This window comes from Microcaecilia unicolor, chromosome 12 (assembly GCF_901765095.1).
Source record: "Microcaecilia unicolor chromosome 12, aMicUni1.1, whole genome shotgun sequence".
Lineage (NCBI taxonomy): Eukaryota > Metazoa > Chordata > Amphibia > Gymnophiona > Siphonopidae > Microcaecilia > Microcaecilia unicolor.
Window position 1 is genome coordinate 35,703,831 of NC_044042.1, and position 26,765 is coordinate 35,730,595.

The 26,765-nt window shown below is 41.7% G+C and overlaps 1 protein-coding gene across 3 annotated transcripts in view; it reads right to left on the reverse strand.

The window, feature by feature from the left end:
- Window positions 1-26,765, reverse strand: part of GRAMD1B (GRAM domain containing 1B) — a 348,426-nt gene that overhangs the window by 79,957 nt on the left and 241,704 nt on the right. For all 3 annotated transcript variants that reach the window (XM_030221469.1, XM_030221470.1, XM_030221471.1), the window contains one exon: window positions 13,838-14,048. In XM_030221469.1, coding sequence (XP_030077329.1) covers window positions 13,838-14,048 — 211 coding nt within the window. The remainder of the gene's footprint in view (window positions 1-13,837; window positions 14,049-26,765) is intronic.

Below are 26,765 nucleotides of genomic sequence, written 5' to 3' on the forward strand. Positions count from 1 at the left end.
TGTGAGAAAAGGTTGACGCGTGTAGCATCTTGTATTTCACGCCCTTGAAAGTAGGGAAATGGAGGTTGAGGTATGTTCGGGAAGATCTCCTAGCATTTCTGGGTGGTAGGTCAATCAACTCGGACATGTAGGCTGGGGCTTCGCCGTAGATGATCTTGTGGACTAGTGTGCATACCTTGAAGGTGATGCGTTCCTTCAGTGGAAGCCAGTGTAGTTTCTCTCGTAGTGGTGTTGCCCTTTCATATTTTGGTTTTCCGAAGATGAGTCTGGCTGCTGTGTTCTGGGCTGTTTGAAGTTTCCTCAGTGTTTGCTCTTTGCCGCCTGCGTATAATGAGTTGCAGTAATCCAGATGGCTGAGGACGAGGGATTGCACTAGGTTACGAAAGACGAATCTTGGGAAGAGTGGTCTTATCCTTTTCAGTTTCCACATGCAGTAGAACATCTTCTTAGTTGTGTTGTTTGCGTGGGTTTCCAGTGTTATGTGGCGGTCGATAGTGACTCCAAGGATTTTTAGCGTTTCTGAGATTGGAAGGTTTAGGTTTGGTGTGTTTATCGCGTTGAATTCGTTGGTGTTGTGTTGGGAGGTGAGTACCAGGCATTGAGTTTTTTCTGCATTTAATTTCAGACGGAATGTGTCTGCCCATGTGTTCATGATGTGTAGGCTTTGATTGATTTCGTTGGAGATTTCTTTGATGTCATGTTTGAAGGGGATATATATTGTCACATCATCAGCGTATATATGTGGATTGAGGTTATGGTTTGATAGGAGTTTTGCTAGGGGGATCATCATTAGGTTGAAAATAGTTGGTGAGAGGGGTGATCCTTGTGGAACTCCACATTCCGGTATCCATGCCTTGGACGTAGTTGAGTGTGATGTAACTTGATACGAGCGCAGGGTTAGGAACCCCTTGAACCAGCTTAGGACATTTCCTCCAATGCCGAAGTATTCAAGTATGTGTAGTAGGATTTCATGGTCGACCATGTCAAAGGCGCTTGACATGTCAAATTGTAGGAGGAGTATATTGTTCCCGGTTGCTATTATTTGCTTAAATTTGTTCATAAGGGTGACTAGTACTGTTTCTGTGCTATGGTTCGACCGGAATCCGGATTGGGCATCATGTAGTATTGAGTGTTTGTTTAGATAGTTTGTGAGTTGTTTGGTTACCATCCCTTCGGTTAACTTGGTTATTAGTGGTATGGATGCTACTGGTCTGTAGTTGGTAATTTCGCTCAGGTTTTTCTTTGTATCTTTTGGAATTGGGGTGAGTAAGATTTTTCCTTTTTCTTTTGGGAAGAGTCCATTTTGTAGCATGTAATTTACATGATTCGTTAGGTCAATTGTGAATTGTTGAGGGGCTGATTTCATGAGGCTGTTTGGGCATGCGTCTAGTTTGCAGTTGGATTTGGCATATTTTTTGAGAGCTTTAGAGATGAGGTCTTCTGGTAGTGGTTCGAACTCGGTCCAGGTTCTGTCTGCTGGGTGTGCTCCTTCTTCTGGGTCCAGACAGTCTAGAAGAGTGGCGTATTCTATGGGACTGGCGGGTATTTTGTGTCGTAATAGTATGATTTTCTCCTTGAAGTACTTCGCAAGGTTGTCGACGTCTGGTATATTTTCACCGTTATTTGTAACTGGTGTGGTATCTAGCAGTTTGTTCACAAGGCTGAAGAGTTTATGTGTGTCTTTGTAATTTGGTCCTATTATTGTTTTGTAGTGTTGTCTTTTTGTTTGTTTTATGGCGTATTTGTATTTTCTCCGAAGTAGTTTCCAGTCGTTTAGTGTTTGTTCGTCTTTCTTTTTGTTCCAAGCTCGTTCTAGTTTCCTGACTTGTGTTTTAAGTTTTTTCAGCTCTTCGGTGAACCATGGGTTTGTTTTTTTCCTGTGTGATGTTCTAGTTTGGGTTGGGGCGATTTTGTCTAATGTTGTTGTACATAGCTCATCCCATTCTTGGAGGAATTGGATGGTGTCAGCGTTTGTTGTCCACTCGTACTGATAGATCTGTTGCCAGAATGTCGCGGAGTCTATTTTTCCTCTCGTTGTGTATGTTGTTCGCTCGGGTTTATTGGTCGTGTTTAAGTGTGTTTTTCGCCAGCAGAGAGTGACATTTGCTTTATGGTGGTCTGACCATAGTGTAGGTGTCCAACTTGTGTCCGTGATCATGATGGTTGAATCCGATTCGAATTTGTTCGTTATGATATCTAGTGTGTGTCCTTTTTTGTGAGTCGGTTGCATGTAAGGTGCTTGTAGATCCCAAAGTTTTAGGAATTCTTTGAACTCTCGTGTGCTTAATGAGGTGTCATCTTCTAGGTGTAAGTTGATGTCTCCTAGTATGAGGATGTTTGAGGAAGATACGCAGGAATTTGAGATGAAATCCATGAGTTGTGTTTGGGAGTCTTGCCATTTCCCTGGGGGTCTGTAGAATAGGATTGTGTTGAGGTGGCCTGTTAGATTTGGATGGTTTATTCTTGTCGATGCAATTTCGAGTTGTGGGGAGGTAGATTCACCCGTGATTGTGATGGTGAATTCGGGTTTGTAAATTATAGCTATTCCACCTCCTCTTTTTATTCCATTCCTTGTCCAGTGGGTGATTTTGTATTCTGGTGGGCATATTTCTAAGATGGCTGGATCTGTAGGACTATGGAGCCAGGTTTCTGTGATAAATAGGAGGTCTAGTTTATCTGCGATGATCCAGTCTAGTATGTCTACTGAGTTCCTTACTGCTGATCTTGCATTGATGTATCCTAGATGAATTGAGCGATATGGTTCCAAGGGAGGGTTTGACGTGTTTATTTTTATTAGTTGTCTGAACCGCCCCCTCCCCATCCAAGCATTTATCCCCTCTTGCACTGCTGTTTTCCCAACATTTACCACTTCTCATAGTACACTTCCAAGGAAATTATCCCCATATCCTCTCTCCCCCTTGCAATATCCACTCACTTCTCTTTCCCACAAATCACAGTGGCCTGATGCCCTGCTCCCCTGTGTTGTCAAATCCTAACAGCACACAGTGATTGATGGGCTTGGGGAAAGTGTTGGTTCCAACCTTCTACTCCAGAAAAGAACATTCTACACAAGGCAGCAGGTGAGGTGGGGAGTGGACAGCATGAGGAGGGCTGGAGCAAGGAGACGCGTGGCTCTTTTTTACTGTCCTATCAGCTTTGGCTTAGCCCTTTCCCCCCTGCCCTCCAGTGCTGTCTCTCTATCTTACCTCTGCTCCCTGCTCCATTCCCTCCCTCCTGCACCTGTGTTGATCAAGATGCACTGCAAAAAGGGAAAGGAGAGGTCAGAGGAGGGAGCAGAGGTTTCTGTCTGTTCCTCTCTATTGCTAGGTGGGTTCCCTGATCTAGCCCCTCTCACTTCTACTCTGCGGCACCACCTGGTTGCTATAGTCACAGGACAGCAAGAGCTAAATTCTCTGCAAGAAAAAGCCACATGTTGGTCACCTTGCCCTAATTAAACATGCAAGTGCCAAACATCTTGCAAACATATTTGAGATTTAATTATTGATGACTCAGTTGGTTTGTTATGTATCACTGAAACCTAGATTCAGGATTTTGATAGTTTACAACTTTCATAACTTTGTTCCCATGGATCCTTCTTTTTTTCACAAGATTTGGCAAAAGAAGTGGTGGTATAGCTAAATCCAAAGAAATTGTATATTGAGATTTGATCCCACTGTGTAACCTTCCTTATTACCAACTTGCATGCTCAAAATGCTTATTTCCTAGCTTGACCTGTTGCAATTATCTGGGTATCTTCCTGGTGTACAAAGCAAACTTACGATGCTGATGATTCCTTTTCTGTGCTATTGGATATTGGACTAGATTCTATACATTATGCCTAAAAATTGGTGCTGAAACAAAATACGCCTAGGTGTATTCTATAAAGTACGCCCTATCCCAATGCACTATGGGTCCTGTAGTGCCGACTTCAATGGATAGAATCAGGGACGCCAACTACCACGCTGCTTTAGAATGTAAGTTCACAACCAGGACTGGCCTAAGAATGTCCCTCCTGGAACTGGGAAATTTATTTATTGAGATTTATTAACCGCTTTTATGAAGAGATTGGCAGCTCTCTTAAGGCAAGTGGTTAATTCTACTGCCCACTCTATAAGGACATCTCTTGTTAAAACGAAGTCATCCCCATGGTTCACAAAAGAGGTACATGCTTAGAAACATCACCCTCCTCTCACCTTCCCACACCATCCTTTTAGAATATCAATGAAATGCTTTGATGTCCCCATGCATACCCCCACCCTCCCACTCTGTCAGACTGTCAAAGTAATGCTTTGATGTTTCTCTTATATATACTATCTGCTACCACATTTGCTTATTTCCGATCTGACGAAGGGCAACCTTCGAAAGCTAATCAAGAAATGTATTAAGTTATGTCCAATAAAAAAGGTATCATCTTATTTTCTTTTCCATGTTTTATTTTGTTTGATTTCTATTGATAAACTGCTTAGAAACAGAAAGGCTGCCATCATGAAAGCTGTTGGTGCAGATCTGTTTTAGCTCTATGTAATGCCCACCATATTACTTGTAAAAATGTTACTGAGAATTTTAAAGACATACCACTTTCCTTTCCTTTTCTTGCCTCAAAAGAACTATATAATCCTGTTTACAGGGCACTCCTCAGAAAACCCTAGGGGACACCTTCAGAGACTGCAGATCAAAGAAAACTGATTGCAGGGTCTGGAGCATGAATTCTGAGATGGGCAGTGGCTATAGCTGGAAGTCCCAGGGGGATCACTCACACAGTCTTTCAAAGAAAGGTTTTGTATGCATAAATGTTGCTCAAAACCAAAAATAAACTTTATAGAAGTCTAAAAATAAGAGAAGGCGGTATAAGAAGTCCACAATATAGATGAAACAGTCTACAGAATGGCACAGTGTAATCTTCACCAAAAATACAGTTTGTGTTCAAAAGAGAAAAATCCAAATAAAGAGCTTTTCCTACACACCCAGCAAACTACCAGCAAATAAAAAGCAAGCACTTCCCTTGGCTTCTTTTGGGGCTTCTGTCTTTATCAGAGCCCTCTTTTCAACCACTGGTTTTCTCCTCTCCCTCTAACAAAATTCAGAAAGCACCTGGTTGGTGTCCTTTACCTCCAGACAAATCCTGTATCTGAGGGACTTGGGACAAATGTTTTCTAAACCACTTCAAACTGCTGTCCCTCCTTAGGATGCCTCTAATCTTGCAGACTGAAAGCGTGAGCATCTCACTCTCTGACAGGGAAAAGAGAGGTAGCTGCCTTCTCCTTTCCTGGAGTCTGAGAGCACAACCCATAGCTGCCCCTCAGCTCCTTGAAATTGTGAAGTGCCATAGGAGCCAACTCTGTGGGTGTTGTGGTTGTTTGAGCATCCCCAATACTGAACAAACTCCTTGACCATGTTCAGGGAATTGTAATTTCCATTGGGTTCAACACCTCCAATAATTTTGAAAAGTTGGCTCCTATGTGGAGAGCTGTAGTATCTTATTGCTTCTCTTGCTCTCTGGTTGAAATCTGCCCCTAGTGACTTAAGGAGTCACCTTTATGACCTCTGTTGACTGGGACCCACCTTGGTGATATGATGATGCATCACCCAAAAATTACATCACTCTTGAGGAACCTCCTTAATCTAGAATCCCATTATAACCGCAGCCATAACCCTACTGTATAATAGAAGCTAAAGGGATCTACAATTGCTTCATATTGCCAATCACCTTCTCGCTACGTCATGTTAGGTAGACCCAGTTCAGCCCATGGTTACTTGATATAATCAATTCACACAATGCTTGTGAGACAGGATATTTGATAATATGGACTCACATTCTGACAGTTTGAGTTGCTGCTGATACTGCTGTTAATCTGAAATATTTTCAGTAGAACATCATGAATTAGATGAGCTATTTAAAGATATGCACCTGCTACTTGCCCTTTTGATCCATGTCCTTCCTAGTTAATGAAAATACCAGAGGAGGCCTCTTTGATCATCTACAACAGTAACATAAATCCTCCGGCCTGACTGTGGTTCGGATTCTTCTAAAGAAAACTATACTTGATAGTACCCATCTGTATAATTACAGGCCAGATTCAAATGTTCTGCTTCTAAAGTCCTGAAAGTTCTGATTACCAGCAAGATATAATGGGAATCGTCATTCGCATTTTGTGCTTTTATTTGATCTTTAACTATTGTAACCCGCACTCTACACCCTGTTGGGTTGAAAGCGCGGACTATAAAAAATTAAATTAAACCACAGCTGCTGACATTTAAAACAAATGCTGACTGCCATTCATGAATATCGGCCTAGGCTGTTTTTACTCTTGCTATGCCTCACCTTGAACTCCTGTAGAAAAGATGGGTGAAAAATAAAAATGATTGATTGACTGACTGATTGATTGATATGATGGTATATAAAAGACCAGAAGGCTCACCTAGTCTGGTTTTTCCCTTTCTGTTACAATATTATAATACTTGATCTCAACATGAGGCTTAGAAGGCAAAAATGTTTCAGCTCCATTCCACTGCTATGGACGTGCCTCAAATTGGTAGACCTAAGTCACTACGGGGATCTTTTACATAGGCGCGCAGGCGTTTAGCGCACGCTAAAATAGGTGTGCGCTAAATGCTAAAGACGCCGATGTATTCCTATGGGCATCTTTAGCATTTAGCGTGCACCTATTTCTAACGCACACAATACTATTAACAACTATGCATACATCAAAATTCCTTTATTAATGTTGCAATAACGAAATAGATTAGAATTCTATTAAACTACTAATGTAAGTGCCCATTCCACTCACACTCTTACATACAAACTAACATTCACCACTCTCATACTGCCACCTACCATACATGTATTACAAGCATTAACATTCACATAAATTATATAGCATAATGTGCAACATGGGGCTTGTACCGGTAACCAGCTAAAAACGCCAACGCGCCTACGTAAGGGCCTCTTTTACCAAATCACACTAGCAATTCCCACGCGGCAATGCTGCCAAAGCCCATTTAATGTGAATGGGCTTTGTCAGCATTGCCACACCGGGAACTGCTAGAACTGTTTAGTAAAAGGGACCCTAAATTACTTGCTATGTCAGATCCACAGCATTTACTACCAGAGGAATACAACAGAACAAGGCCCAGGCTGTGTCCAGTAAAAATCTTCTATATCTATATATATAAAAGGCAACCCCAACGTTCTATGAAGCCTCCAGCCGGAAGTGTGAAGCGCCAGAGATATCCGGTTTCCCCAAGAGTGAAGGAAAACAGCACAGCACGAAATCCCTCTCTCTGTAACAGTGAAGGCTCAGAGGGGGGAGGAGAGAGATGCCCTCACTCTCTCTGTAACACAAACACAGCACAGCAGGAAACTTAACACTGAAGGACTGGACTCGGAGGGGGGAGGGGGAGGGAGAGAGGGCAGAGGGCAGGGACACTCCCACATGCACACTCTGAAGAAAACCTTGCTAGCCCCCGTTTCATTTGCATCAGAAACGGGGCTTTTTTACTAGTACTTACATAAAGTTTTGTCCAATTTCTCTGCTATATTACTCAGTGTCGGAGGACAGATCCTGATCAAGTGCGCCTAGGAAGGATGTGTACACTAGCAAAGTATCTAATGGGGCTATATATTGGGATACAGAAAATTGTCTACACAGATGAACATCTCTGGGTGTGAAGCAACATCTCCTGAGTGGACTGCCCATTCTCTCATTGCACATGGTTGTGCTGGATTTCCTGCTGCTATCAGTATTAACGTTCTGAGAATGAATGGCACTTTGGCACCTCTGGATTGAATGACATCAGTTAAAAACACACTATCAACAATCAATGAAAGCAGAATCTGAGTGTGACCTGATTCCAGGTCTGCACTGCAGTCAGGAGCCTGGGTAGGCAGGAAGAGTTTGGTTAGGAAACAATGAAAACAATAGAGGTGAATTTCATTTTGGTATTGGAGCCAGGAGATTTTCTGTCTGCCTTTGGAAAACGTCATGGGCCTCTGCAATGGCCCCAGAATCCAAGAAAGCGAATACAAAATAAAGAGGATAGAAACGCATCTGTCGATGAGGCCACTGAACTCTGGAATTTGTTGCCAGAGAATGCCATAAAAGCAGTTATCTTAGCAGGGTTTATAAACAGTTTAGATAATTTCCTAAAAGAAAAGTCCACAAGCCATTGTTAAGAAGGGAAAATCCACTGCTTATTTCTAGGATATCAAAAAATATACACATAATGTATGAATGCAAATATAATAGTCTTAAGGGCTGTTAGACTAAAGTGAGGAAGAGTCTCATATATAATACACGATAATATTTCTTTCACTCAATAGGTGAAACAATTGCACGTGTTTGTGTCTTGATCATTGACTCAGCCTCCATCATCCTAATTATACTGACAAAAAAATGACTTGCACAACTTTTTAAATGTACTTCTCAATAATGCACACTGCACTTATCTTAGGCAGGTTGGCGCGCTCTTAAAACCCCGACAGGTCCCCGTTTCGTATTGACTTTATCAAGGGGGAGTGCCACCAATTCCGATTACTGCCCCAGGCGTCTATGTGTGCTGGCTTGTTCTCAGCATAAGTATTGCCATACTGGGTCAGACTGAAGGTCCACCAAGCCCAGCATCCTGTTTCCAACAGTGGCCAATCTAGGTCACAAGTACCTGGCAAGATCCCAAAACAGTACATTTTATGCCGCTTAACCTAGAAAAAAAAGTAGTGGATTTTCCCCATAAAATCTGTTTTACTCTTTTGATACATTGCCAAGTTCTTGAGACCTGGATTGGTCACTGTTGGAAACAGAATACTAGGCTTGATGGACCTTTGGTCTGTCCCAGTATGGCAGGAGTTATGTTCTTATGTTCTCAAACTGCATAGGACCTCTTCATGCATGCAATAATAAAAGCCAAGGTTTGGCTCAGCCTAAACTACTTGATATGGTGACATGGTGACAGCAGGAACTGTGATAAAATGGTCAGTGTAGCCTCAATGCTCAATGAAAATGACAACTCAACAGAAATGGGGAATATCTTCAAACAAAATGATAACTGAGACACCAATAACCTAGTGGATAGAGCAGTGGGCTGAGAACCAGGGAAGTCAGGGTTTAAATCTCATTGGCCCTCCCTGTGCCCTTGAGCAAGTAACTTAACCTTCCACTGCCTCAGGTACAAATAAATTGTGAGCCCTCTGGGGACAGGAAACTACCTACTACATCTGAATGTAATTCAGCTTGAGCTACAATTGAAAAGGGCAAATCTATATAGTATGCAAGAGCAGAACAGGAAAAGTCACTGGCTGAACTTGAATCAGAAAAAGATAAAGGATCATATTTACAAAAACTGGCATAACATTAATAAAATAGGATGTTTGGCTTGTCTTCACTGTTGCAAACCCAACAGGTAGCTTTTTAACAGCGATTTGTGCCAACAATCTAAACAAAACTGCCTCAGGTATGAACTCAGATTGTTAGTCCTCCAAGGTCAGAAAAATACCTACTGCACTTGAATGCACGATTGTTCATAAAATTATTTACGGTGAGGCACCAGGATACATGACAGATCTCATCGACCTACCAACCAGAAACACCACAAAATCTACATGATCATACCTAAACCTCCACTACCCAAGCAGCAAAGGACTCAAATACAAATCCACCTATGCATCCAGCTTTTCCTACTTAAGTGCACAACTATGGAACGCACTGCCAAAAGCAGTAAAAACTACGCTCGACCATCAAAATTTCCGGAAAGCACCAAAGACAGACCTGTTCAGAAGAGCATACCCCAATGACCCAACATAAAATACCTGAACACTTGTGACACAATATAACCAAAGACCGTAACGGACATTACCTGACTCTTCCTCTCCCTCTCTAAGTTCCCCCCAATTACCTACCATACATGTACCTCATTCTACCACAATATCACTTTGTATTCATTCATACCATGTATTTGTTCAGACCGGATTTGGCTAACGCCGTTAACGGTAAAATGTAAGCCACATTGAGTCTGCAAAAAGGTGGGAAAATGTGGGATACAAATGTAACAAATAAATACATAAATAAATAAAATGTACACTGCTTCAATAGTTTTTGGGCTTGCAGGTGGTATAAAATAAATTAAATAAATAAATAGGTTATTTTCATTACTGTCCCTGGAAAACTAGCAAAAGACCATTGAAGGGGAGGAACGGGAACCACTACGAACATGAAAAACCAGTGGTAGTAGGGTAGGGGTGTGGGGGTTGCTCTTCCAACGCAAACAAGGGAGTTAAACGTCTTGTCGCATACAGTCTTTATTATCAAAGATACATCTAGAAGATTCGACACGGAACCGTGTTGCAGCGTTGCCGCTTGCCTCGGGAGTCTTTAGAAATGTTTGTGGAAAACGATGTGAAAGTGATCACTGGGTTCTCAGTTGGATATATTGCTATTTGTGCTTTTAAATTGTTTAGCACAGTGTTCAGTTTTACAGACTCCTGAGGCAGGCGGCAATGCCGATACACGACTCTGTGTTGATCTTTGAACATAAGTACATAAATATTGCCATACTGGGACAGACCGAAGGTCCGTCAAGCCTAGCATCCTGTTTCCAACAGTGGCCAATCCAGGCTACAAGTACCTGGCAAGATCCACAAACAGTACATTTTATGCTGCTTATCCTAGAAATAAGCAGTGGATTTTCGCCAAGTCTATTTTAATAATGGCTTATGGACTTTTCTTTTAGGAAGCTATCCAAACCTTTTTTAAACACCAATAAGCTAACAGCTTTTACTACATTATCTGACAATGAAAACGAACCTTTTCCGGAGACGGGAAGGCGGTAGAACTAGAGGACATGAATTGAGGTTGAAGGGGGGCAGACTCATGACTAATGTCAGGAAGTATTTTTTTCACGGAGAGGGTGGTGGATATGTGGAATGCCCTCTCGCGGGAGGTGAGGAGATGAAAACAGTAATGGAATTCAAACATGCGTGGGATAAACACAAAGGAATCCTGTTTAGAAGGAATGGTTCCGTGGAATCTTAGCGGAGATTGGGTGGCGACGCCGGTAATTGAAAACAAAATGGGAACTGGGCAGACTACTACGGTCTACGCCCTGATCGTGACTGAATAGATAGGGATGGGCTGGAGTGTAAATTTTAAGGGGTTTCGATGTTAGCTTCAGAACTTAGTACAAGAACAGTACTGGGCAGACTTCTATGGTCTGTGCCCTGAGAAAGGCAAGGACAAATCAAACGCGGGTATACATATAAAGTATCACATACCATGTAAAATGAGTTTATCTTGTTGGGCAGACTGGATGGACCGTACAGGTCTTTATCTGCCGTCATTTACTATGTTACTATCAGGCTTATTTTCGAAAGAGAAGGGCGCCCATCTTCCGACACAAATCGAGAGATGGGCGTCCTTCTCTCAGGGTCTCCAAATAAGCATAATGGAAAGCTAATTTTGGGTGTCCTCAACTGCTTCCCGTCGCGGGGATGACCAAAGTTCAAGGGTGTGTGTCGGCACCGTAGCAAAGGCGGGACTGGGGCGTGATTAGGAGATGGGCATCCTCGGCCGATAATGGAAAAAAGAAGGGCGTCCCTGACGAGCACTTGGCCGACTTTATTTGGTCCATTTTTTCTTGCAACCAAGCCGTGAAAAGGTGCCCGAACTGACCAGATGACCACCGGAAGGAATCGGGGATGACCTCCCCTTACTCCCCCAGTGGTCACCAACCCCCTCCCACCCAAAAAAACAACTTTAAAATTTTTTTTGCCAGCCTCAAATGTCATACCTAGCTCCATGACAGCAGTATGCAGGTCCCTGGAGCAGTTTTAGTGGGTGCAGTGCACTTCAGCCAGGCGGACCCAGGCCCATCCACCTCTGCTACCAGTTACACCTGTGGTGGTAAATGTGAGCCCTTCAAAACTCACCCGAAACCCACTGTACACACATGTAGGTGTCCCCTTCACCGCTTAGGGCTATGGTAGTGGTGTACAGTTGTGGGGAGGGGGGGTGGGGAGCTCAGCACCCAAGGGACGGGAGCTAGGCACCTGGGAGCAATTTGTGAAGTCCACTGCAGTGCCCCCTAGAGTGCCCGGTTGGTGTCCTGGCATGTCAGGGGGACCAGTGCACTATGAATTCTGGCTCCTCCCAGAACGAAAGGGCTTGGATTTGGTCGTTTTTGAGATGGGTGTCCTCGGTTTCCATTATGGCCGAAAACCGGGGACGACCATCTCTAAGGTTGACCTAAATGTTGAGATTTGGGCATCCTTGACCGTATTATCGAAATGAAAGATGGACACCCATCTTGTTTCGATAATACAGGCTTCCCCGCCCCTTCGCCGGGATGTCCTTAGAGAAAGGCACCCTTATAGATGGTCATCCCCGTTCAATTATGCCCCTCCACGTTTACTATGTTACTATGAGTTTAATTACACCCTGAGTGAAGAAATATTTTCTCCGATTCATTTTAAATTTACTACTTTATAGCTTCATTGCGTAGCCCCTAGTCCCAGCATTTTTGGAAACAGTAAACAACTGATTCACGTCTACCTGTTCCACTCCACTCATTATTTTATAGACCTCTGTCATATCTCCCCTCAGCCTTCTTTTCTCCAAGCTGAAGAGCCCTAGCCGCTTTAGCCTTTCCTTTTAGGGATGTCATCGTCCCATCCCCTTTATCATTTTCATTGCTCTTGTCCATGAATAAAATGTTGTTTTAGTTGCACAATTTTCTTTGAGTATTGCTCTCTGCCCTTTTTGGGTTACTGTACATGCTAACAGCTCACACACGATAAGGAGACTATTTTTGAATGTTTTTGCTAAAAAATGTAGAGCACCACAAGTTAAGTAACATTTAGGGCCCTATTTACTAAGGTGTGCTAGCGTTTTTAGCATGAGCTAAAATTAGCATGTGCTAAACACTAGAGACACTCATATGGGTGTCTAACGTTTAGCACATGCTAAAAATGCTAAAGCGTCCTTACAGCAGCTTAGTAAACAGGGCCCTTAGTGTAAGCATTAAAATTTTTAAGAGTATGCTAAAAAAGAATTTAGCATGAATTTTAATACATGAGAAAGGAACAGGTAATATGTTCTGTCAAAATTCTGACCTCATTTCAAACCATACCAAACTTTATTGATCATTTCAGATTAACAAAGCAGTCATTTCTCGTTATTTTAACAATACAGGGAGTTTACTGTCTTGGACATCTCCTGACACTATTTCAGCAAAGATTATCAATGATAGTGCTACCACTAGCCTGGCAAACAACACTGAAACTGAGAGAGCACCCAATGGCCCTGACCATGAAATCCCCAGGTTTTCACTGGCATCTATTGGTTGGCTCAGTATTGTAATTTGCCGTAATTTGGGAGTGCTAAAAGGACACATTAGTCCATAAGGTTGGTATCATCTGCTAGAGCCGACAGTGAATCACAGATCAAATCCAGTAGTGAGTCAGTGCTTCACCCTATCTGTGGAATGCGCAGTGAGCAGAAAGATTTATAGTGGCACTCAGAAATTACGAAAAAGAATTAGTGTCCAGGCTTTTCAGAAACCACGCAGCAAATCAGATTTAGTGTATGGGTACTCTGAATCTGAACAGCCAATGAGAACTAGTAAAGCAGCATTCAGAAAATCAATAACCAACAGAAAAAATGTCGAGACTGTATAGTCAATAACAATCAGTGTACTGGTACTCTGAGAAAAGACGCTTCAGCTAAGGTGTCTCCATAAACAATAAGAGTCCTTCTAATCATTTTCTGAAAGAGCATGAAGTATAATAAAAAAAGAAATTAATGAAAGAGCTAAAATCACAGCTGAGCAACTCACAGAAAACATCCCTTACCTTGGAGTTCTTGCCTCCACTCCGGCCTGATTGCGAGGAACAGCTGCGCTGCACACCTTGCTCTGGCGTAGATGGGGATTTGTCAGACGAATGGTCTGAGCTCTTCTCCACCATGGTGTCCCCCTCGTTATTCTGAGGTGTGGGAGACCGGGAGCGCTTACGGAGGATGGGGGAGCAAGCAGGCGTGCTGCGGTTTGAGTTACTGGCAGTGCTACAGGAGGCAAAAACAGAAACAGTATCAGAGGTTCGAGCTGTGACGTTTAGTAGATGTGGGAGCTAATTCAATAAGAGGATGAATACATTAAAGTAACAAAGAAGCTCTTATTTTATAAAAGCAATATTGGTACCTCTGTGCCTTTCTCCCAACCAGAAATAGAACCAGAGCATCACGCACCTACTTGAATCTCCACTACCCAAGCTGCAAAGGACTCAGATACAAATTAACCTATGCATCCAACTTCTCCTACATAAGCACACAACTGCGGAATGCACTGCCAAAGACTGTGAAAACTATCTACGACCACCTAAACTTCAGGAGATCACTAAAGACCTACTTATTCAGAAAAGCATTCCCCACCGACATAACTTAGATGCCTCAACTCTGCAACACAGCTAAACCGTAGATTGTACTGGACATTATATATTCCTTCCTATTTTCTATCCCTATGTACATGAAGATACTATCCTTACCCGACCCTAATATCAAATTGTATTTGTTTCCATACCGGACTTGACGATAGCCTTTATGGTATTATGTAAGCCACATTGATCCTGCAAATAGGTGGGAAAATGTGGGATACAAATGTAACAAATAAATAAATAAATAAATAAATAAATAAAATAAGCACCAATAGTCCAGCTCAATAGTATGTGACTCCTCACATATGTTTATACCTGATCCAAACAAGGTGTAAATGTATATGTGTATTCTCTGCATATTTTATAAGAATACAACTCTGTCCTAGCTCTGCCCAAGCTACTCTGCGGAACACCTACATGAGGTGCATATATAATTACACACAATCTCTGACTCACGTGTGCTTATACTCAAGCAAAACAGAGTTTATACATGGAAAAAGCTTTACAAAACTATCCCCCAAAACGTTTACAATAGGTCCAAGAATAAAGCATGTTTACAAAGGCATGCCATAGGCACGTTAGCATTTTTAACGCATGTTAAACACTAATACGCATCAAACGCTAATGCGCCTATAGGAATGTATTAGCGCTTTAGCGTTTAACACGCCAAAACTTTAAAGGCGCATTAAAATCGTTAACGCGCCTTAGTAAACATACCCCTAAGCCTACTAATGAATGTATGCACCTATTCTGCCTGACTGCATGGTCCTATTACACAGAACTGATCTACCACTGCACAGATGAACCAAGATAATTATCCTATTACTCTAGGCATGGATCCAACATACAATGTTATCCAATGGCAGGGCCCAGCATACACAGATCATTTACTACTGTTTGACTGCAATAAAAAAAATCCAACGTAGATCACATATGGAAAATAGATGGCTGAGGGGGGATAGGACTGAAGTGCACAAAATCCTGATTAGAGTAGAACGGGTAAAAGTAAATTGATCTTTTACTCTTTCAAAAAGTACAAGGACTAGAGGACACTCAAGGAAGTTGCTTGAAAATACTTTTAAAACAAATTGGATGAAATATATGTTTTTCACTCCAAGAACAGTTAAGCTGTGGAACTCGCTGCCAAAGGATGTGGTAACAGCGGTTAGCGTACCTGGGTTTACAAAAGGGTTGGACATGTTAAGAAAAAAAAGGGCTGAAGTGGGATTTGAACCTGACTCTCTTGATTCTCAGCCCATTACTTTAACCATTAGGCTACCCCTCTGCTTTGTGTGGTCATTTTATAAAATGAACGTTTCTATGCTGCCACACAGATGTCCATGTCCCTTGTTTCCCCCCTCCCCCCCCCCCCCCCCCCCCCCCCGTTCATAATTCAAACCTTTCAGTTTGTAAAATGTATGTTCATGCTAGACATTTCCAGTACATGGACGTGCATCTCACATGTATTTTAGAACAGGCTGTATCCTGTTCCTCAATACATGTGACTTAGGCATCCATTTGGGATGTTCTGACTTGGACTTCCATGTTCTGAGTTAGACATGCTTTCTAAAATGCCATTCCACATGCGATTAAATTAGTGAGAAAAACATTCAAACAACAGTGCACACTATAGCATAGAGGCACATTTTCAAAGCACTTAGACTTACAAAGCTATTGAATGATATATCCAATGTCAACACAACATACATTAACCTCCTCCCCCCTTGTTTACAAAGCCGCAGTGCACTAATGAAGACACAGCCCATTCACTTTGAATGAGCTGTGTCGGCACTGTTGTGCAATAGCCGTTAGCGTGGCTTTGTAATCAGGAGGGTAAAACATCTTAATATACAGCAAGGTGTAAGTGGAGGTGAAACATATAACAGATAGGCTAGAGTAACCGGAATTTAATAAGCATAAGTAACTTAAAGGAAAAATGGAACAGCTTAGTTCCAAAACCCAAGTGTAAAAAGCTGTTTTCTGGATAAATGAACATTTTTATTTTCAAGAATTCTAGTCAGCATAAGAACATTTTTTTCACTGAATATCATATCTCTTAGAAATAAATGCTTTTACTGCAAATTTCACACATCCTGTGACTATCTATGAAGGCAGACTGTTTCCGGTATAAACTAGTTTTTGAAAAAAAAAATTTACTAACAGGTTTTGGAACGAAACTCTTCAACTATATATATATAAAGTGTGTATGTTGTAAGGAAGTCCTGCTTTAGAAATGCTAGTTAGTAGTAGTAGTAGTACTGTAATAAGTGCGGCCGGTGTTAGTCTTTATATGTGTGACTATCTAATTAGTTGCTTCTGTCATCAAAGGCTTGGGAAAACAGCCTGCATTTTGAAGCAGAGATAGTCTTGTGTTAGGTAAATCCTCTCTGGGAGTGCACATTCTAGAGTGTGTGGGTTACTGTGGAGAAGGCTCTTTGGCAGGTGTCACATCATGTGATGTCACGTAGAGAGGACATGGTTAGGCATATCTTTGGGAGACCTTAGTCCTTAGCGAACTCAAAGGTGCAGAAAGGGAATTCTGTTCTTCAAGTACTCTCGCCCATTTCCTTTAAGGGCCTTGACGATAAGACATACTGGCCATATTTAAAACTATTTAACTGCCCAGGCTACTGGCTGGTTAAATAGCCTTATGCCGGCTAAGCAGTAATAATCAGAACGAGATGGCCAGCTATCTTGGCTGAATACTTAGCGGCTAGCCCGGTTACCAGCTACGTCATGCAACATAGCCAGTTAGCACCAATATGGGAACAAACCAAGCAGATCAATAGAAAACACACAAAAAAATTTATTGATGATGTTCAAACCACCATAATGCCCAACACAGGCCGTGTTTCGCACACATAAGGGCTGCGTCAGGGGCAAAACCTCTTACTAGTATATATAAAAAAAAACATCACAGTGGTTTAATGTCTGTCACATCACTTTCCAGAAGATGGTAGCGTACACACAACCACAAAATAACTGCCGCACATCCATTTTGGGTCAGAAACCTTACCATAAGCCATTGACCTAGTGGTAAGGTCTCACACGGTAACTGGGCGGTAATGGTCTATGGACGTCAAATGCCACTTGACACGCGTAGCTGCCGTACATCAGAAAATAAAAAATATTTTTCAGATGCGTGTAGCGGGCGTGCGCCAAAATTGAAATTACCGCAAGGGTCACGCGGTAACCAGATGGTAACTCCAATTTGGCGCACGTTGGGTGCTCGTAGGCGCCTACACAGCTTAGTAAAAGGGCCCCATATTCAGATTTTTAAAGTACAGTTACTGTATATGCCTAGACAAATACCTAATGTGTATGTATGCACAGTAAAATTATCTGCATGGATCAGCATATAATCAATGAGAGTGATTCTGAGGGTGTAGGATCTATATTCTTCACGTTCTTTTTATACAATGCACACCATTTCACTAGTAGTTCAAGGTGAGCTACATTCAGATACAATAGGAATTTCCCTGTGCCCGGAGGGCTTACAATAAAAGTGTGTACCTAAGGCAATGGAGGGTTAAGTGACTTGCCCAAGATCACAAGCAACAGCAGTAGGATTGAATCAGTCTTCCCTGGTTCTCAGCCTGCTGTTCTAACCATCTGATCACTCCTCCACTCTGAATTAATAATTTAATTAAGCAGTGATAAAAGGTACGTTTATTTTACTTTATCAAAATAAAGATGTTCTGTATCAAAACAAAATAACAAAATGGCTTTTATTTAATTGTGGTGCCTTGGTCCTAAGGCAGACCAGCCAGAGACTTTGAGCTTGCCCCATCTATCTCCAGTTCTCTAGGATGAAAAAAAAGCTGACTCAACTTAGAGAGGAGTCAGCTACAATAACAAGAGCTTCCCCCACTATACAGTATTCAGAAAATCTATCCCCACTCCCATAAACGAAAATGAAGCACACACTCAATGCATAAAAACAAAATCCCAAAATGCTGTTGAAACATCTCAAAACAGAAAACTCCATCTGTGGGGTGGCAACACTTTCAAAGATTTTGGCTTGATGACACATTTTGAAGGACACAAAAAGGTTAAATGCATCCTAGGATCCTTAGCTTGCAGGAATACAAACTAGAGTGTTAATGTGATTATAGAAGCAAGTAATGCCTCTAAAACTGATTTTATAACTCACTTGGGGACCACTGACATAGCTAGAAAAACATCGGAGTAGTATAAAGAGATTTTCAGAATATATGGGAGGGATTTAGGCACATGGTAAAGAAGAGAAAAGGCTCTGTCATATAGCAGACTTATGTGGTTCAAAACCCGATGAAAGGTTTCATTTACTTATGTAATATATATTTATAAAAATGTATATACCCTCTCCTTGGCATTGCAAAATGCCAATCAAGATAGTGTACAATAATGAAACATCAAAAACCCCAGTTAATATAACATCAAGAAAACAGTAGCGCTTTCACTGCTTTCCTAAACAGCAAGATAGACTCTCCCCCCCCCCCCCCCCCCACCCCAATTTCATCAGGCAGCTTATTCCACTTCAACACATATAAAAATACAGGGTCCGATATTCAGCCAGTGGCAGTGAGCATTTTGCGGGCTGTGCGGGCTTCGGCACTGAATATCCAGTTATTTTTAAGCCGGCTAACACATAGCTGCTTAAGTCAATATTCAGCACTTAAGTGGCTATGGGCTAGCATATAAAAATAGGACAAACTTTTATGTGGTCCCATTTATGTGCTAAATTTGGAAGCTTAAGGGCTGAATATGAGCACTTAAGTGGTAAAGTGCTGACTCCACCCCCAGAATGCCCCTAACATAGCCGGCTTTCAGGTTTTTTTTTTTTTTGTTATATTTGTACCCCGCGTTTTTTCCCACTCATGGCAGGCTCAATGCGACTTACATGGGGCAATGGAGGGTTAAGTGACTTGCCCAGAGTCACAAGGAGCTGCCTGTGCCTGAAGTGGGAATCGAACTCAGTTCCTCAGTTCCCCAGGACCAAAGTTCACCACCCTAACCACTAGGCACTAACCGTGAATTTCATATGGCACTTAGCCGGTTAAGAGCCACTGAAAATGAATGGCTAGCCCCGAACAAGTGATTTAACTGGTCAGCAGCCAGCTAAATCATTTTGAATATTGACCCCACAATAACCTCAAAATTCTATACAAGTCGCTAAAAATTGTGCATGCAAATTTGGGCATATGCCCAATTTGCATGTACAATTTAATTGAATAACAAGTCAATTAGCATTGATAATTGGTTTAACAAGCGATTATTGGTGCTAATTGAATTTAATTAAAATTTACTCAAATAGATTTAGGCACGGGGTTCCGTGTGGGTCCAAAAAGAGGGCACGGCCATAGGAGGGTCATGGGCGGATCGTGGGCGTTCCCACAATTTAGGTTCGTTGTTACAAAATAAAGTGGATCCGCACCTAATTTAGGCACAGGGATTTACACCGTTTCATTGGTTTAAATGGTCACATCTAAATGTAACAGTACCACAGAAGTGGAAAGAACACCAGAGTCCCACGTGAAAGACACAGTCAAACAAGAAGTGGGCACAGGATCAGGCTCTTCAAAAGACCGTTGATGGATTTAAGGAGTTGTGTCGCTTTTAGTGGCATCTACAAGTCCATCAACAGTCTTTTCAAAGAACAATTATGAACCTACATTAAAGATACATCACTGAAAATATTTGCAATTGTCAAATATATTTACCAAGACTCCTGAAGAAGGCACGTACATGCCGAAACACAGTACCATGTGGAGTCATCACCAAATATAAGTTTTTAACTACATATCGAGAGTCCTTGGTCTGTTTTGAAGAGCCTGGTCCTGTTCCCACACCTAAAGGTAGTCAAAGTTCCTGGCGCTAAGCGCTATTCAATAAATGGCACTTAACTTTAAAAGCTGTTTATAGAATAGCGCTAAGAGCTTTTTTTTCGGCATCAATTTTTTAGGCACCATTTATAGAATTTACTCCCTCTTTTACTAAACCATGCTAGCGATTCCCAGCGTGGCACTGATGACAAAGACCATGGGCTTTGTCGGCATTGCCGCATGGGAATCAGTAGCGCAGTTTGGTAAAAGGGGCCCTCGGTGTGAAACGCATAAATCAATTCTGACAATAGCAAGTATTACACTAACACTAAAACAATCCAGAAAACAAAAACAAAACAAAGATAAACCCATAAAGTATGCAAATTATATAGAAAAGATTGCACATAAAAACCCAGAAATTTAGGATGTCACCTCCAACAAACACAGGCAATAGTGAAAATAACAAAAGACATCAGCTCAATAGTCCACTTTTTAGTAAGAGGGTAGAAAAGGAGATAGGAGTATCAGACAGCCAAGGAGAAATAGCTTAACAGCTATGAACAAAAATACTCTTAGTCTAGGGAACTAGATAATAAAGTTCCAAGTCATTATTTTTATCAGGCAGTTTATGAGATAGTCCCTTAGTACATTTTGCAGACCTCGAAAGTATGCCAACCAGCACATGCACTATGATCTCTGAACACGAAATGTTTGGAGGTCGTGCATCTGGGAAAGTTATACTATGCTGACACAAGGGTGACTGCTTTTTCCGTTGCAGGTTCACTCTTGTGAAATCACTTGTACAGATATTTACATTTTTGTAGGAATTTAATATAGTTTAAGAAACTTTTGAAGACTCGTCTGGTTTTTTTCTTGGCATACCCAGTGGTCTAAAGTACAGTGCAGACACAGTGATGTGAGACTTTCTAGCACATCACTTTATTTGTTTGGTTGTATGTTGCTTTTGATATGTGGTTTTCTATTAATTTTATGTATGCTTTTATTGCATATGTATGTATGCTTTTTGTATCACTCCGTGGTGCGACCGCACCTCGAATACTGTGTTCAATTCTGGTCGCCGCATCTCAAAAAAGATATAGTGGAACTAGAAAAGGTGTAGAGAAGGGCGACGAAAATGATAAAGAGGATGGGACGACTTCCCTATGAGGAAAGGCTACAGCGGCTAGGGCTCTTCAGCTTGGAGAAAAGGCGGCTGAGGGGAGATATGATAGAGGTCTATAAAATAATGAGTGGCGTTGAATGGGTAGATGTGAAACGTCTGTTCACGCTTTCCAAAAATACTAGGACTAGGGGGCATGTGATGAAGCTACAATGTAGTAAATTTAAAACGAATCAGAGAAAATTTTTCTTCACTCTACGTGTAATTAAACTCTGGAATTCGTTGCCAGAGAATGTGGTAAAGGCGGTTAGCTTAGCGGAGTTTAAAAAAGGTTTGGATGGCTTCCTAAAGGAAAAGTCCATAGACCATTATTAAATTGACTTGGGGAAAATCCACTATTTCTGGAATAAGAAGTATAAAATGTTTTGTACATTTTTGGGATATTGCCGGGTATTTGTGACATGGATTGTCCACTGTTGGAAACAGGATGCTGGGCTCGATGGACCTTTGGTCTTTCCCAGTATGGCAATACTTATGTACTTAATTCGCTTAACCCCCCCCCCCCCCCCCCCATATTCTGTATATGGCACCTTAAGTTATGCACGCTAATTTGGCCAGAAGGCCATATTGCATGCAAAACTTAATAAGCCAATCAATACCAATAATTGATATTTAATTACCAATTAGCAGCACTAATTGGCTTTAATTAGAATTTATGTGTACAACCTTCTAGGCATATTCTACCATAAGGGGCATGTATAATTCTAATGTGCATAGTTGAAAAGGTGGCATGGCCATGGACGTGGAATGGGCGGGTTGTGGGCATTTCAAAAAACTATGCGGATTATTATGAAATACACCTGATCTTAGGCGAAGCTATTTAGGCCTGGTTTTAGGTGGCCTAAATGAGTGCGCCTAAATTTTAGTCACAAGAACAGCGAGTAGTTTACAGAATCACATATGGTGTTCCAGTGCAGAGTTTTAAGGTGCCATTCATAGAACTTGGCCCATAGTTTTTAGGTGGAATATAAATTAATAAAATAAATAAGCAAGCAAGCGCTAAGAGAGCAATTCTCTAAAGAACATGTGAACAGTTATGCACCAATTCTGTGCATAATTCATTAAATAGATACATATACATGTGGGAACATACGTGCATATATGCCAAATTCCACCTAAGCGCTATTCTATAAATACGTACATATCTTACAGAGCGTGTATTTTATAGGTGGGTGGCCACGAAGGTGTAGTACGGGCAAGACTCACACTTACACACATAACTTATATAATACTATGAATTATGCACGTATCATTGGAACTTAGGCAGACACTACCTCTGTAGCTGGTTTAAGTACTCACACCTAACTTATAGGAATATATTTTCACTGTTAAGCTAATATTTTATACAGGAAAGTAGGCACCTTTGTTCCTTTATAGAATAGGCTCCTACCAGGAGCCCAGTTATAGAATTACCCCCTAAAGGGAGAGAAAGACTTGCATATTATTGTTTGTTTTTCTGTCATTTACTAAATTATCGTGTTATTACAGAGATGAGTCCCATTCATGGATACAGCTATACTGGGTTATAATCGGTTTAGGAGGAGCAGAGATGGCTGGAAAGCAAGAGCAGTACTGCCTTATGAAAAAAATAATATCAAAAGTGACCAAAATGCAGCGCAACAGCAGTTCATTTGCCCATTTCTGATCTGAAGAAGAAGCTGTTACCTTCGAAAGCTAATCAAAAAATGTATTAAGTTACTCCAATAAAAAAAGGGTATCATCTTATTTTCTTTTCTATGTTCTATTTATTACCTTTCAAAGTGGACTAAGACAGCTACCATTCCGCTTTACTCAATAGATATAAATGAACTATCTACAATCTAATGTGCAAGATCCAAAGCAGCACGGTTTTGCCAGAGGAAGATTATGTCAAATGAATCTGATTCATTTTTCAGATGGGGTGACTGGAGAATTAGTCCAAGGACTTTTGCTGGATGTGGTTTACTGGAATTTGAACAAAGCTTTTGATATGTACCATATAGGAGGTTCATGAATAAACTGAGTAGTCTAGGGATGGGTTCCCAGGTGCTGGGTAGGATAAGAAATTGGTTGAGCAATAGATGACAGTGAATAGTAGTAAATAATTCATAGACAGCCCCATTTTAGATAGAACATAGAAAATGGAATTGATATTTTAGAATAACAGTGACAGTGTAGAGACTGTTCTACGCTACATGCAGTGGTCAACAACAAGGTGGTGGAATTACAGTGGCAATGGAAGTACCAAAGAATTGTATTAAACCAAAATCCAAAGCCTGCCACAGACTTATTTCAGCAGAAGCCTACATCATGGATATAATAGCAATTTACCAAAACAAAGGACTTGCCAAAAAGATATATTATTGAAAGGAAGAACCCTGATCTTCTATATGAACTCAATAGTGAAGGGCTAACCTCAAAAACAAAAAAACATTTATAAAAATACTAGCCGTTAAGCCCGTTAAAACGGGCGAGATTTGTGTTTTGCAAAATGTAATAATTCTCACCTCCATCCTCTCTTTCCTGCCCTCCCCCCATGTCCAGCAACCCTCCTCTCTGCCCTGCTCTCACCCCATGTCCAGCAACCATGCTCTCTCCCCCCTGCCCTCCCCCCATGTCCAGCTACCCTCCTCACCGCCACTCTCTCCCCCACTCCGTGCCGGGCCCCCTGCACTGACCTGACAGCGCCTCTCATCTCTGTGTGAAAGCGCTGCAGGCAGCAGATCGCTCTGCTGCTGCCTGCAGCGCTTCCACACGGAGGTGAGAGGTGCTGTCAGGTCAGTGCAGGGGGCCCGATATGGAGGGGGCAGGAGCGGCGGCAGTGGCGGCGGGAATGGGGGGAGGGTGGAGTTGGTGCGCGCGATGTTCGTTTCCAGGCTCCAGCGGCAGCATCCGACAATCCGACTCAGTTTCCCTCTCTGTTCCACCCTCTGACGTCATCACGTCTTGCCACGAGGGCGGGACAGAGAGGGAAGTCTCTACTGCACATTTGCAGGTGAGTCGGTCACTTGCCATTTATATGTTTGATAAACCCAGAAAAAGTCAACAAAGGAAATAAGGCTACTTAAATGTGTACGTGTTAGCATATACACAAGTTTGTACCCATTTTACAAACCTACACATGTGACTGCTGTTAATGGATCACAGAAGCCACAATTGTCTTTTAATTCTACACTGAAGAGAAATATACAATGGGGGATTACAGAGGATGCCTACCTTAAACCCTCTTGTAACGGGCTGGTCTAAGTATGCACTTTTGAAATACTTGGGCGAAAGAGCAGGAGTAAGTAAATCCCAAGATACAGAACTGCTTAACATACATGTGTTCTCCCTTTATAAAACAGGGAATGCATATGTGACTCTAGGCAAGTCATTTAACCCTTCATTGGCCCAGGCACAAAAATAAATACTTGCATATAATATGTAAATCTCTTTGTGAGAATAACCACAGAAAGGCGCTACAGTAAAGTCTCAGTTATCTGACGTAAATGGGACCCACCCATTGTTGGATAACTGAAAAGTCGGACAATAAGGAAAACATGATTAAGCCATATAGAATGCATAAATAAAAGGTTTAGAGTATCTGCGTTTCAAATATTGTTTATTAACATTATTCAGTAATAAACTGACAGTATAGCACATGTGCTTGTTCTAAAGCAGACCATTTTAAGAGAAATACTGAGCAGTATATTCCAAAATAAAACAATTGTGCAGAGCACGATTGGAGAGAACAACTTAATGATGACGAGGTGACATCACTGGGGCCTTGTCGGATAAGCTGGTCAGATAAGCATGACTCTATGGCTTTAGTGTGGGGAAATCTTGCCTGACCAATTTACTTCAATTCTTTGAAAGAGTAAACAAACATGTAGACAAAGGGGAGCCGGTTGATATTGTGTATCTGGATTTTCTATAGGCGTTTGACAAGGTGCCTCATGAAAGGCTACAGAGGAAATTGGAGGGTCATGGGATAGAAGGTAATGTCCTATTGGGGATTAAAAACTGGTTGAAGGATAGGAAACAGAGTGGGGTTAAATGGGCAGTATTCACAATGGAGAAGGGTAGTTAGTGGGGTTCCTCAGGGGTCAGTGCTAGGACCGCTGCTCTTTAATATATTTATAAATGATTTAGAGATGGGAGTAACTAGCGAGGTAATTAAATTTGCTGATGACACAAAGTTATTCAAAGTCGTTAATTCACGAGAGGATTGTGAAAAATTACAGAAGGACCTTACGAGACTGGGCGGCTAAATGGCAGATGATGTTTAATGTGAGCAAGTGTAAGGTGATGCATGTGGGAAAAAAGAACTCGAATTATAGCTACATCATGCAAGGTTCCACGTTAGGAATTATGGACCAAGAAAGGGATCTGGGTGTCGTCGTTGATAATACACTGAAACCTGCTGCTCAGTGTGCTGCTGCGGCTAGGAAAGCGAATAGAATGTTGGGTATTATTAGGAAAGGTGTAGAAAACAGGTGTGAGGATGTTATAATGCCATTGTATCGTTCCATGGTGCGACCACACCTTGAGTATTGTGTTCAATTCTGGTCGCCGCATCTCAAGAAAGATATAGTGGAATTGGAAAAGGTGCAGCGAAGGGCGACGAAAACGATAGCGGGGATGGGACGACTTCCCTATGAAGAAAGACTAAGGAGGCTAGGGCTTTTCAGCTTGGAGAAGAGACGGCTGAGGGGAGACATGATAGAGGTATATAAAATAATGGGTGGAGTGGAACAGGTGGATGTGAAGCGTCTGTTCACGCTTTCCAAAAACAGTCGTACTAGGGAGCATGCAATGAAACTACAGTGTAGTACAATTAAAACAAATAGGAGAAAAGTTTTCTTCACCCAACGCGTAATTAAACTCTGGAATTTGTTGCTGGAGAACGTGGTGAAGGCGGTTAGCTTGGCAGAGTTTAAAAAGGGTTTGGACGGTTTCCTAAAGGACAAGTTCATAGACAGCTTCTAAATGGACTTAGGAAAAATCCACAATTTCAGGAATAACATGTATAGAATGTTTGTACGTTTGGGAAGCTGCCAGGTGCCCTTGACCTGGATTGGCCGCTGTCGGGGACAGGATGCTGGGCTTGAGGGGCCTTTGGTCTTTTCCCAGTATGGCATTACTTATGCACTTACTGTATATCAAATACCATCTCTTTACATGTATATATTACTTATGTCCAAGCCCCACCCACATCATTACCATACCAAGCTCCTTTGCAATCTACATACAGTGCAAATATACACATGTAAATACTGGCTTTCAAAAATAGGGTTTTACACATATATGCAATACATATGTATAAATGCTAGTATTAACATGTGTAAACTATGAATAGGGGAGGGGGCCTTACGCTGAGTAGAGAAAAGTAACTAGCAGCAAGATT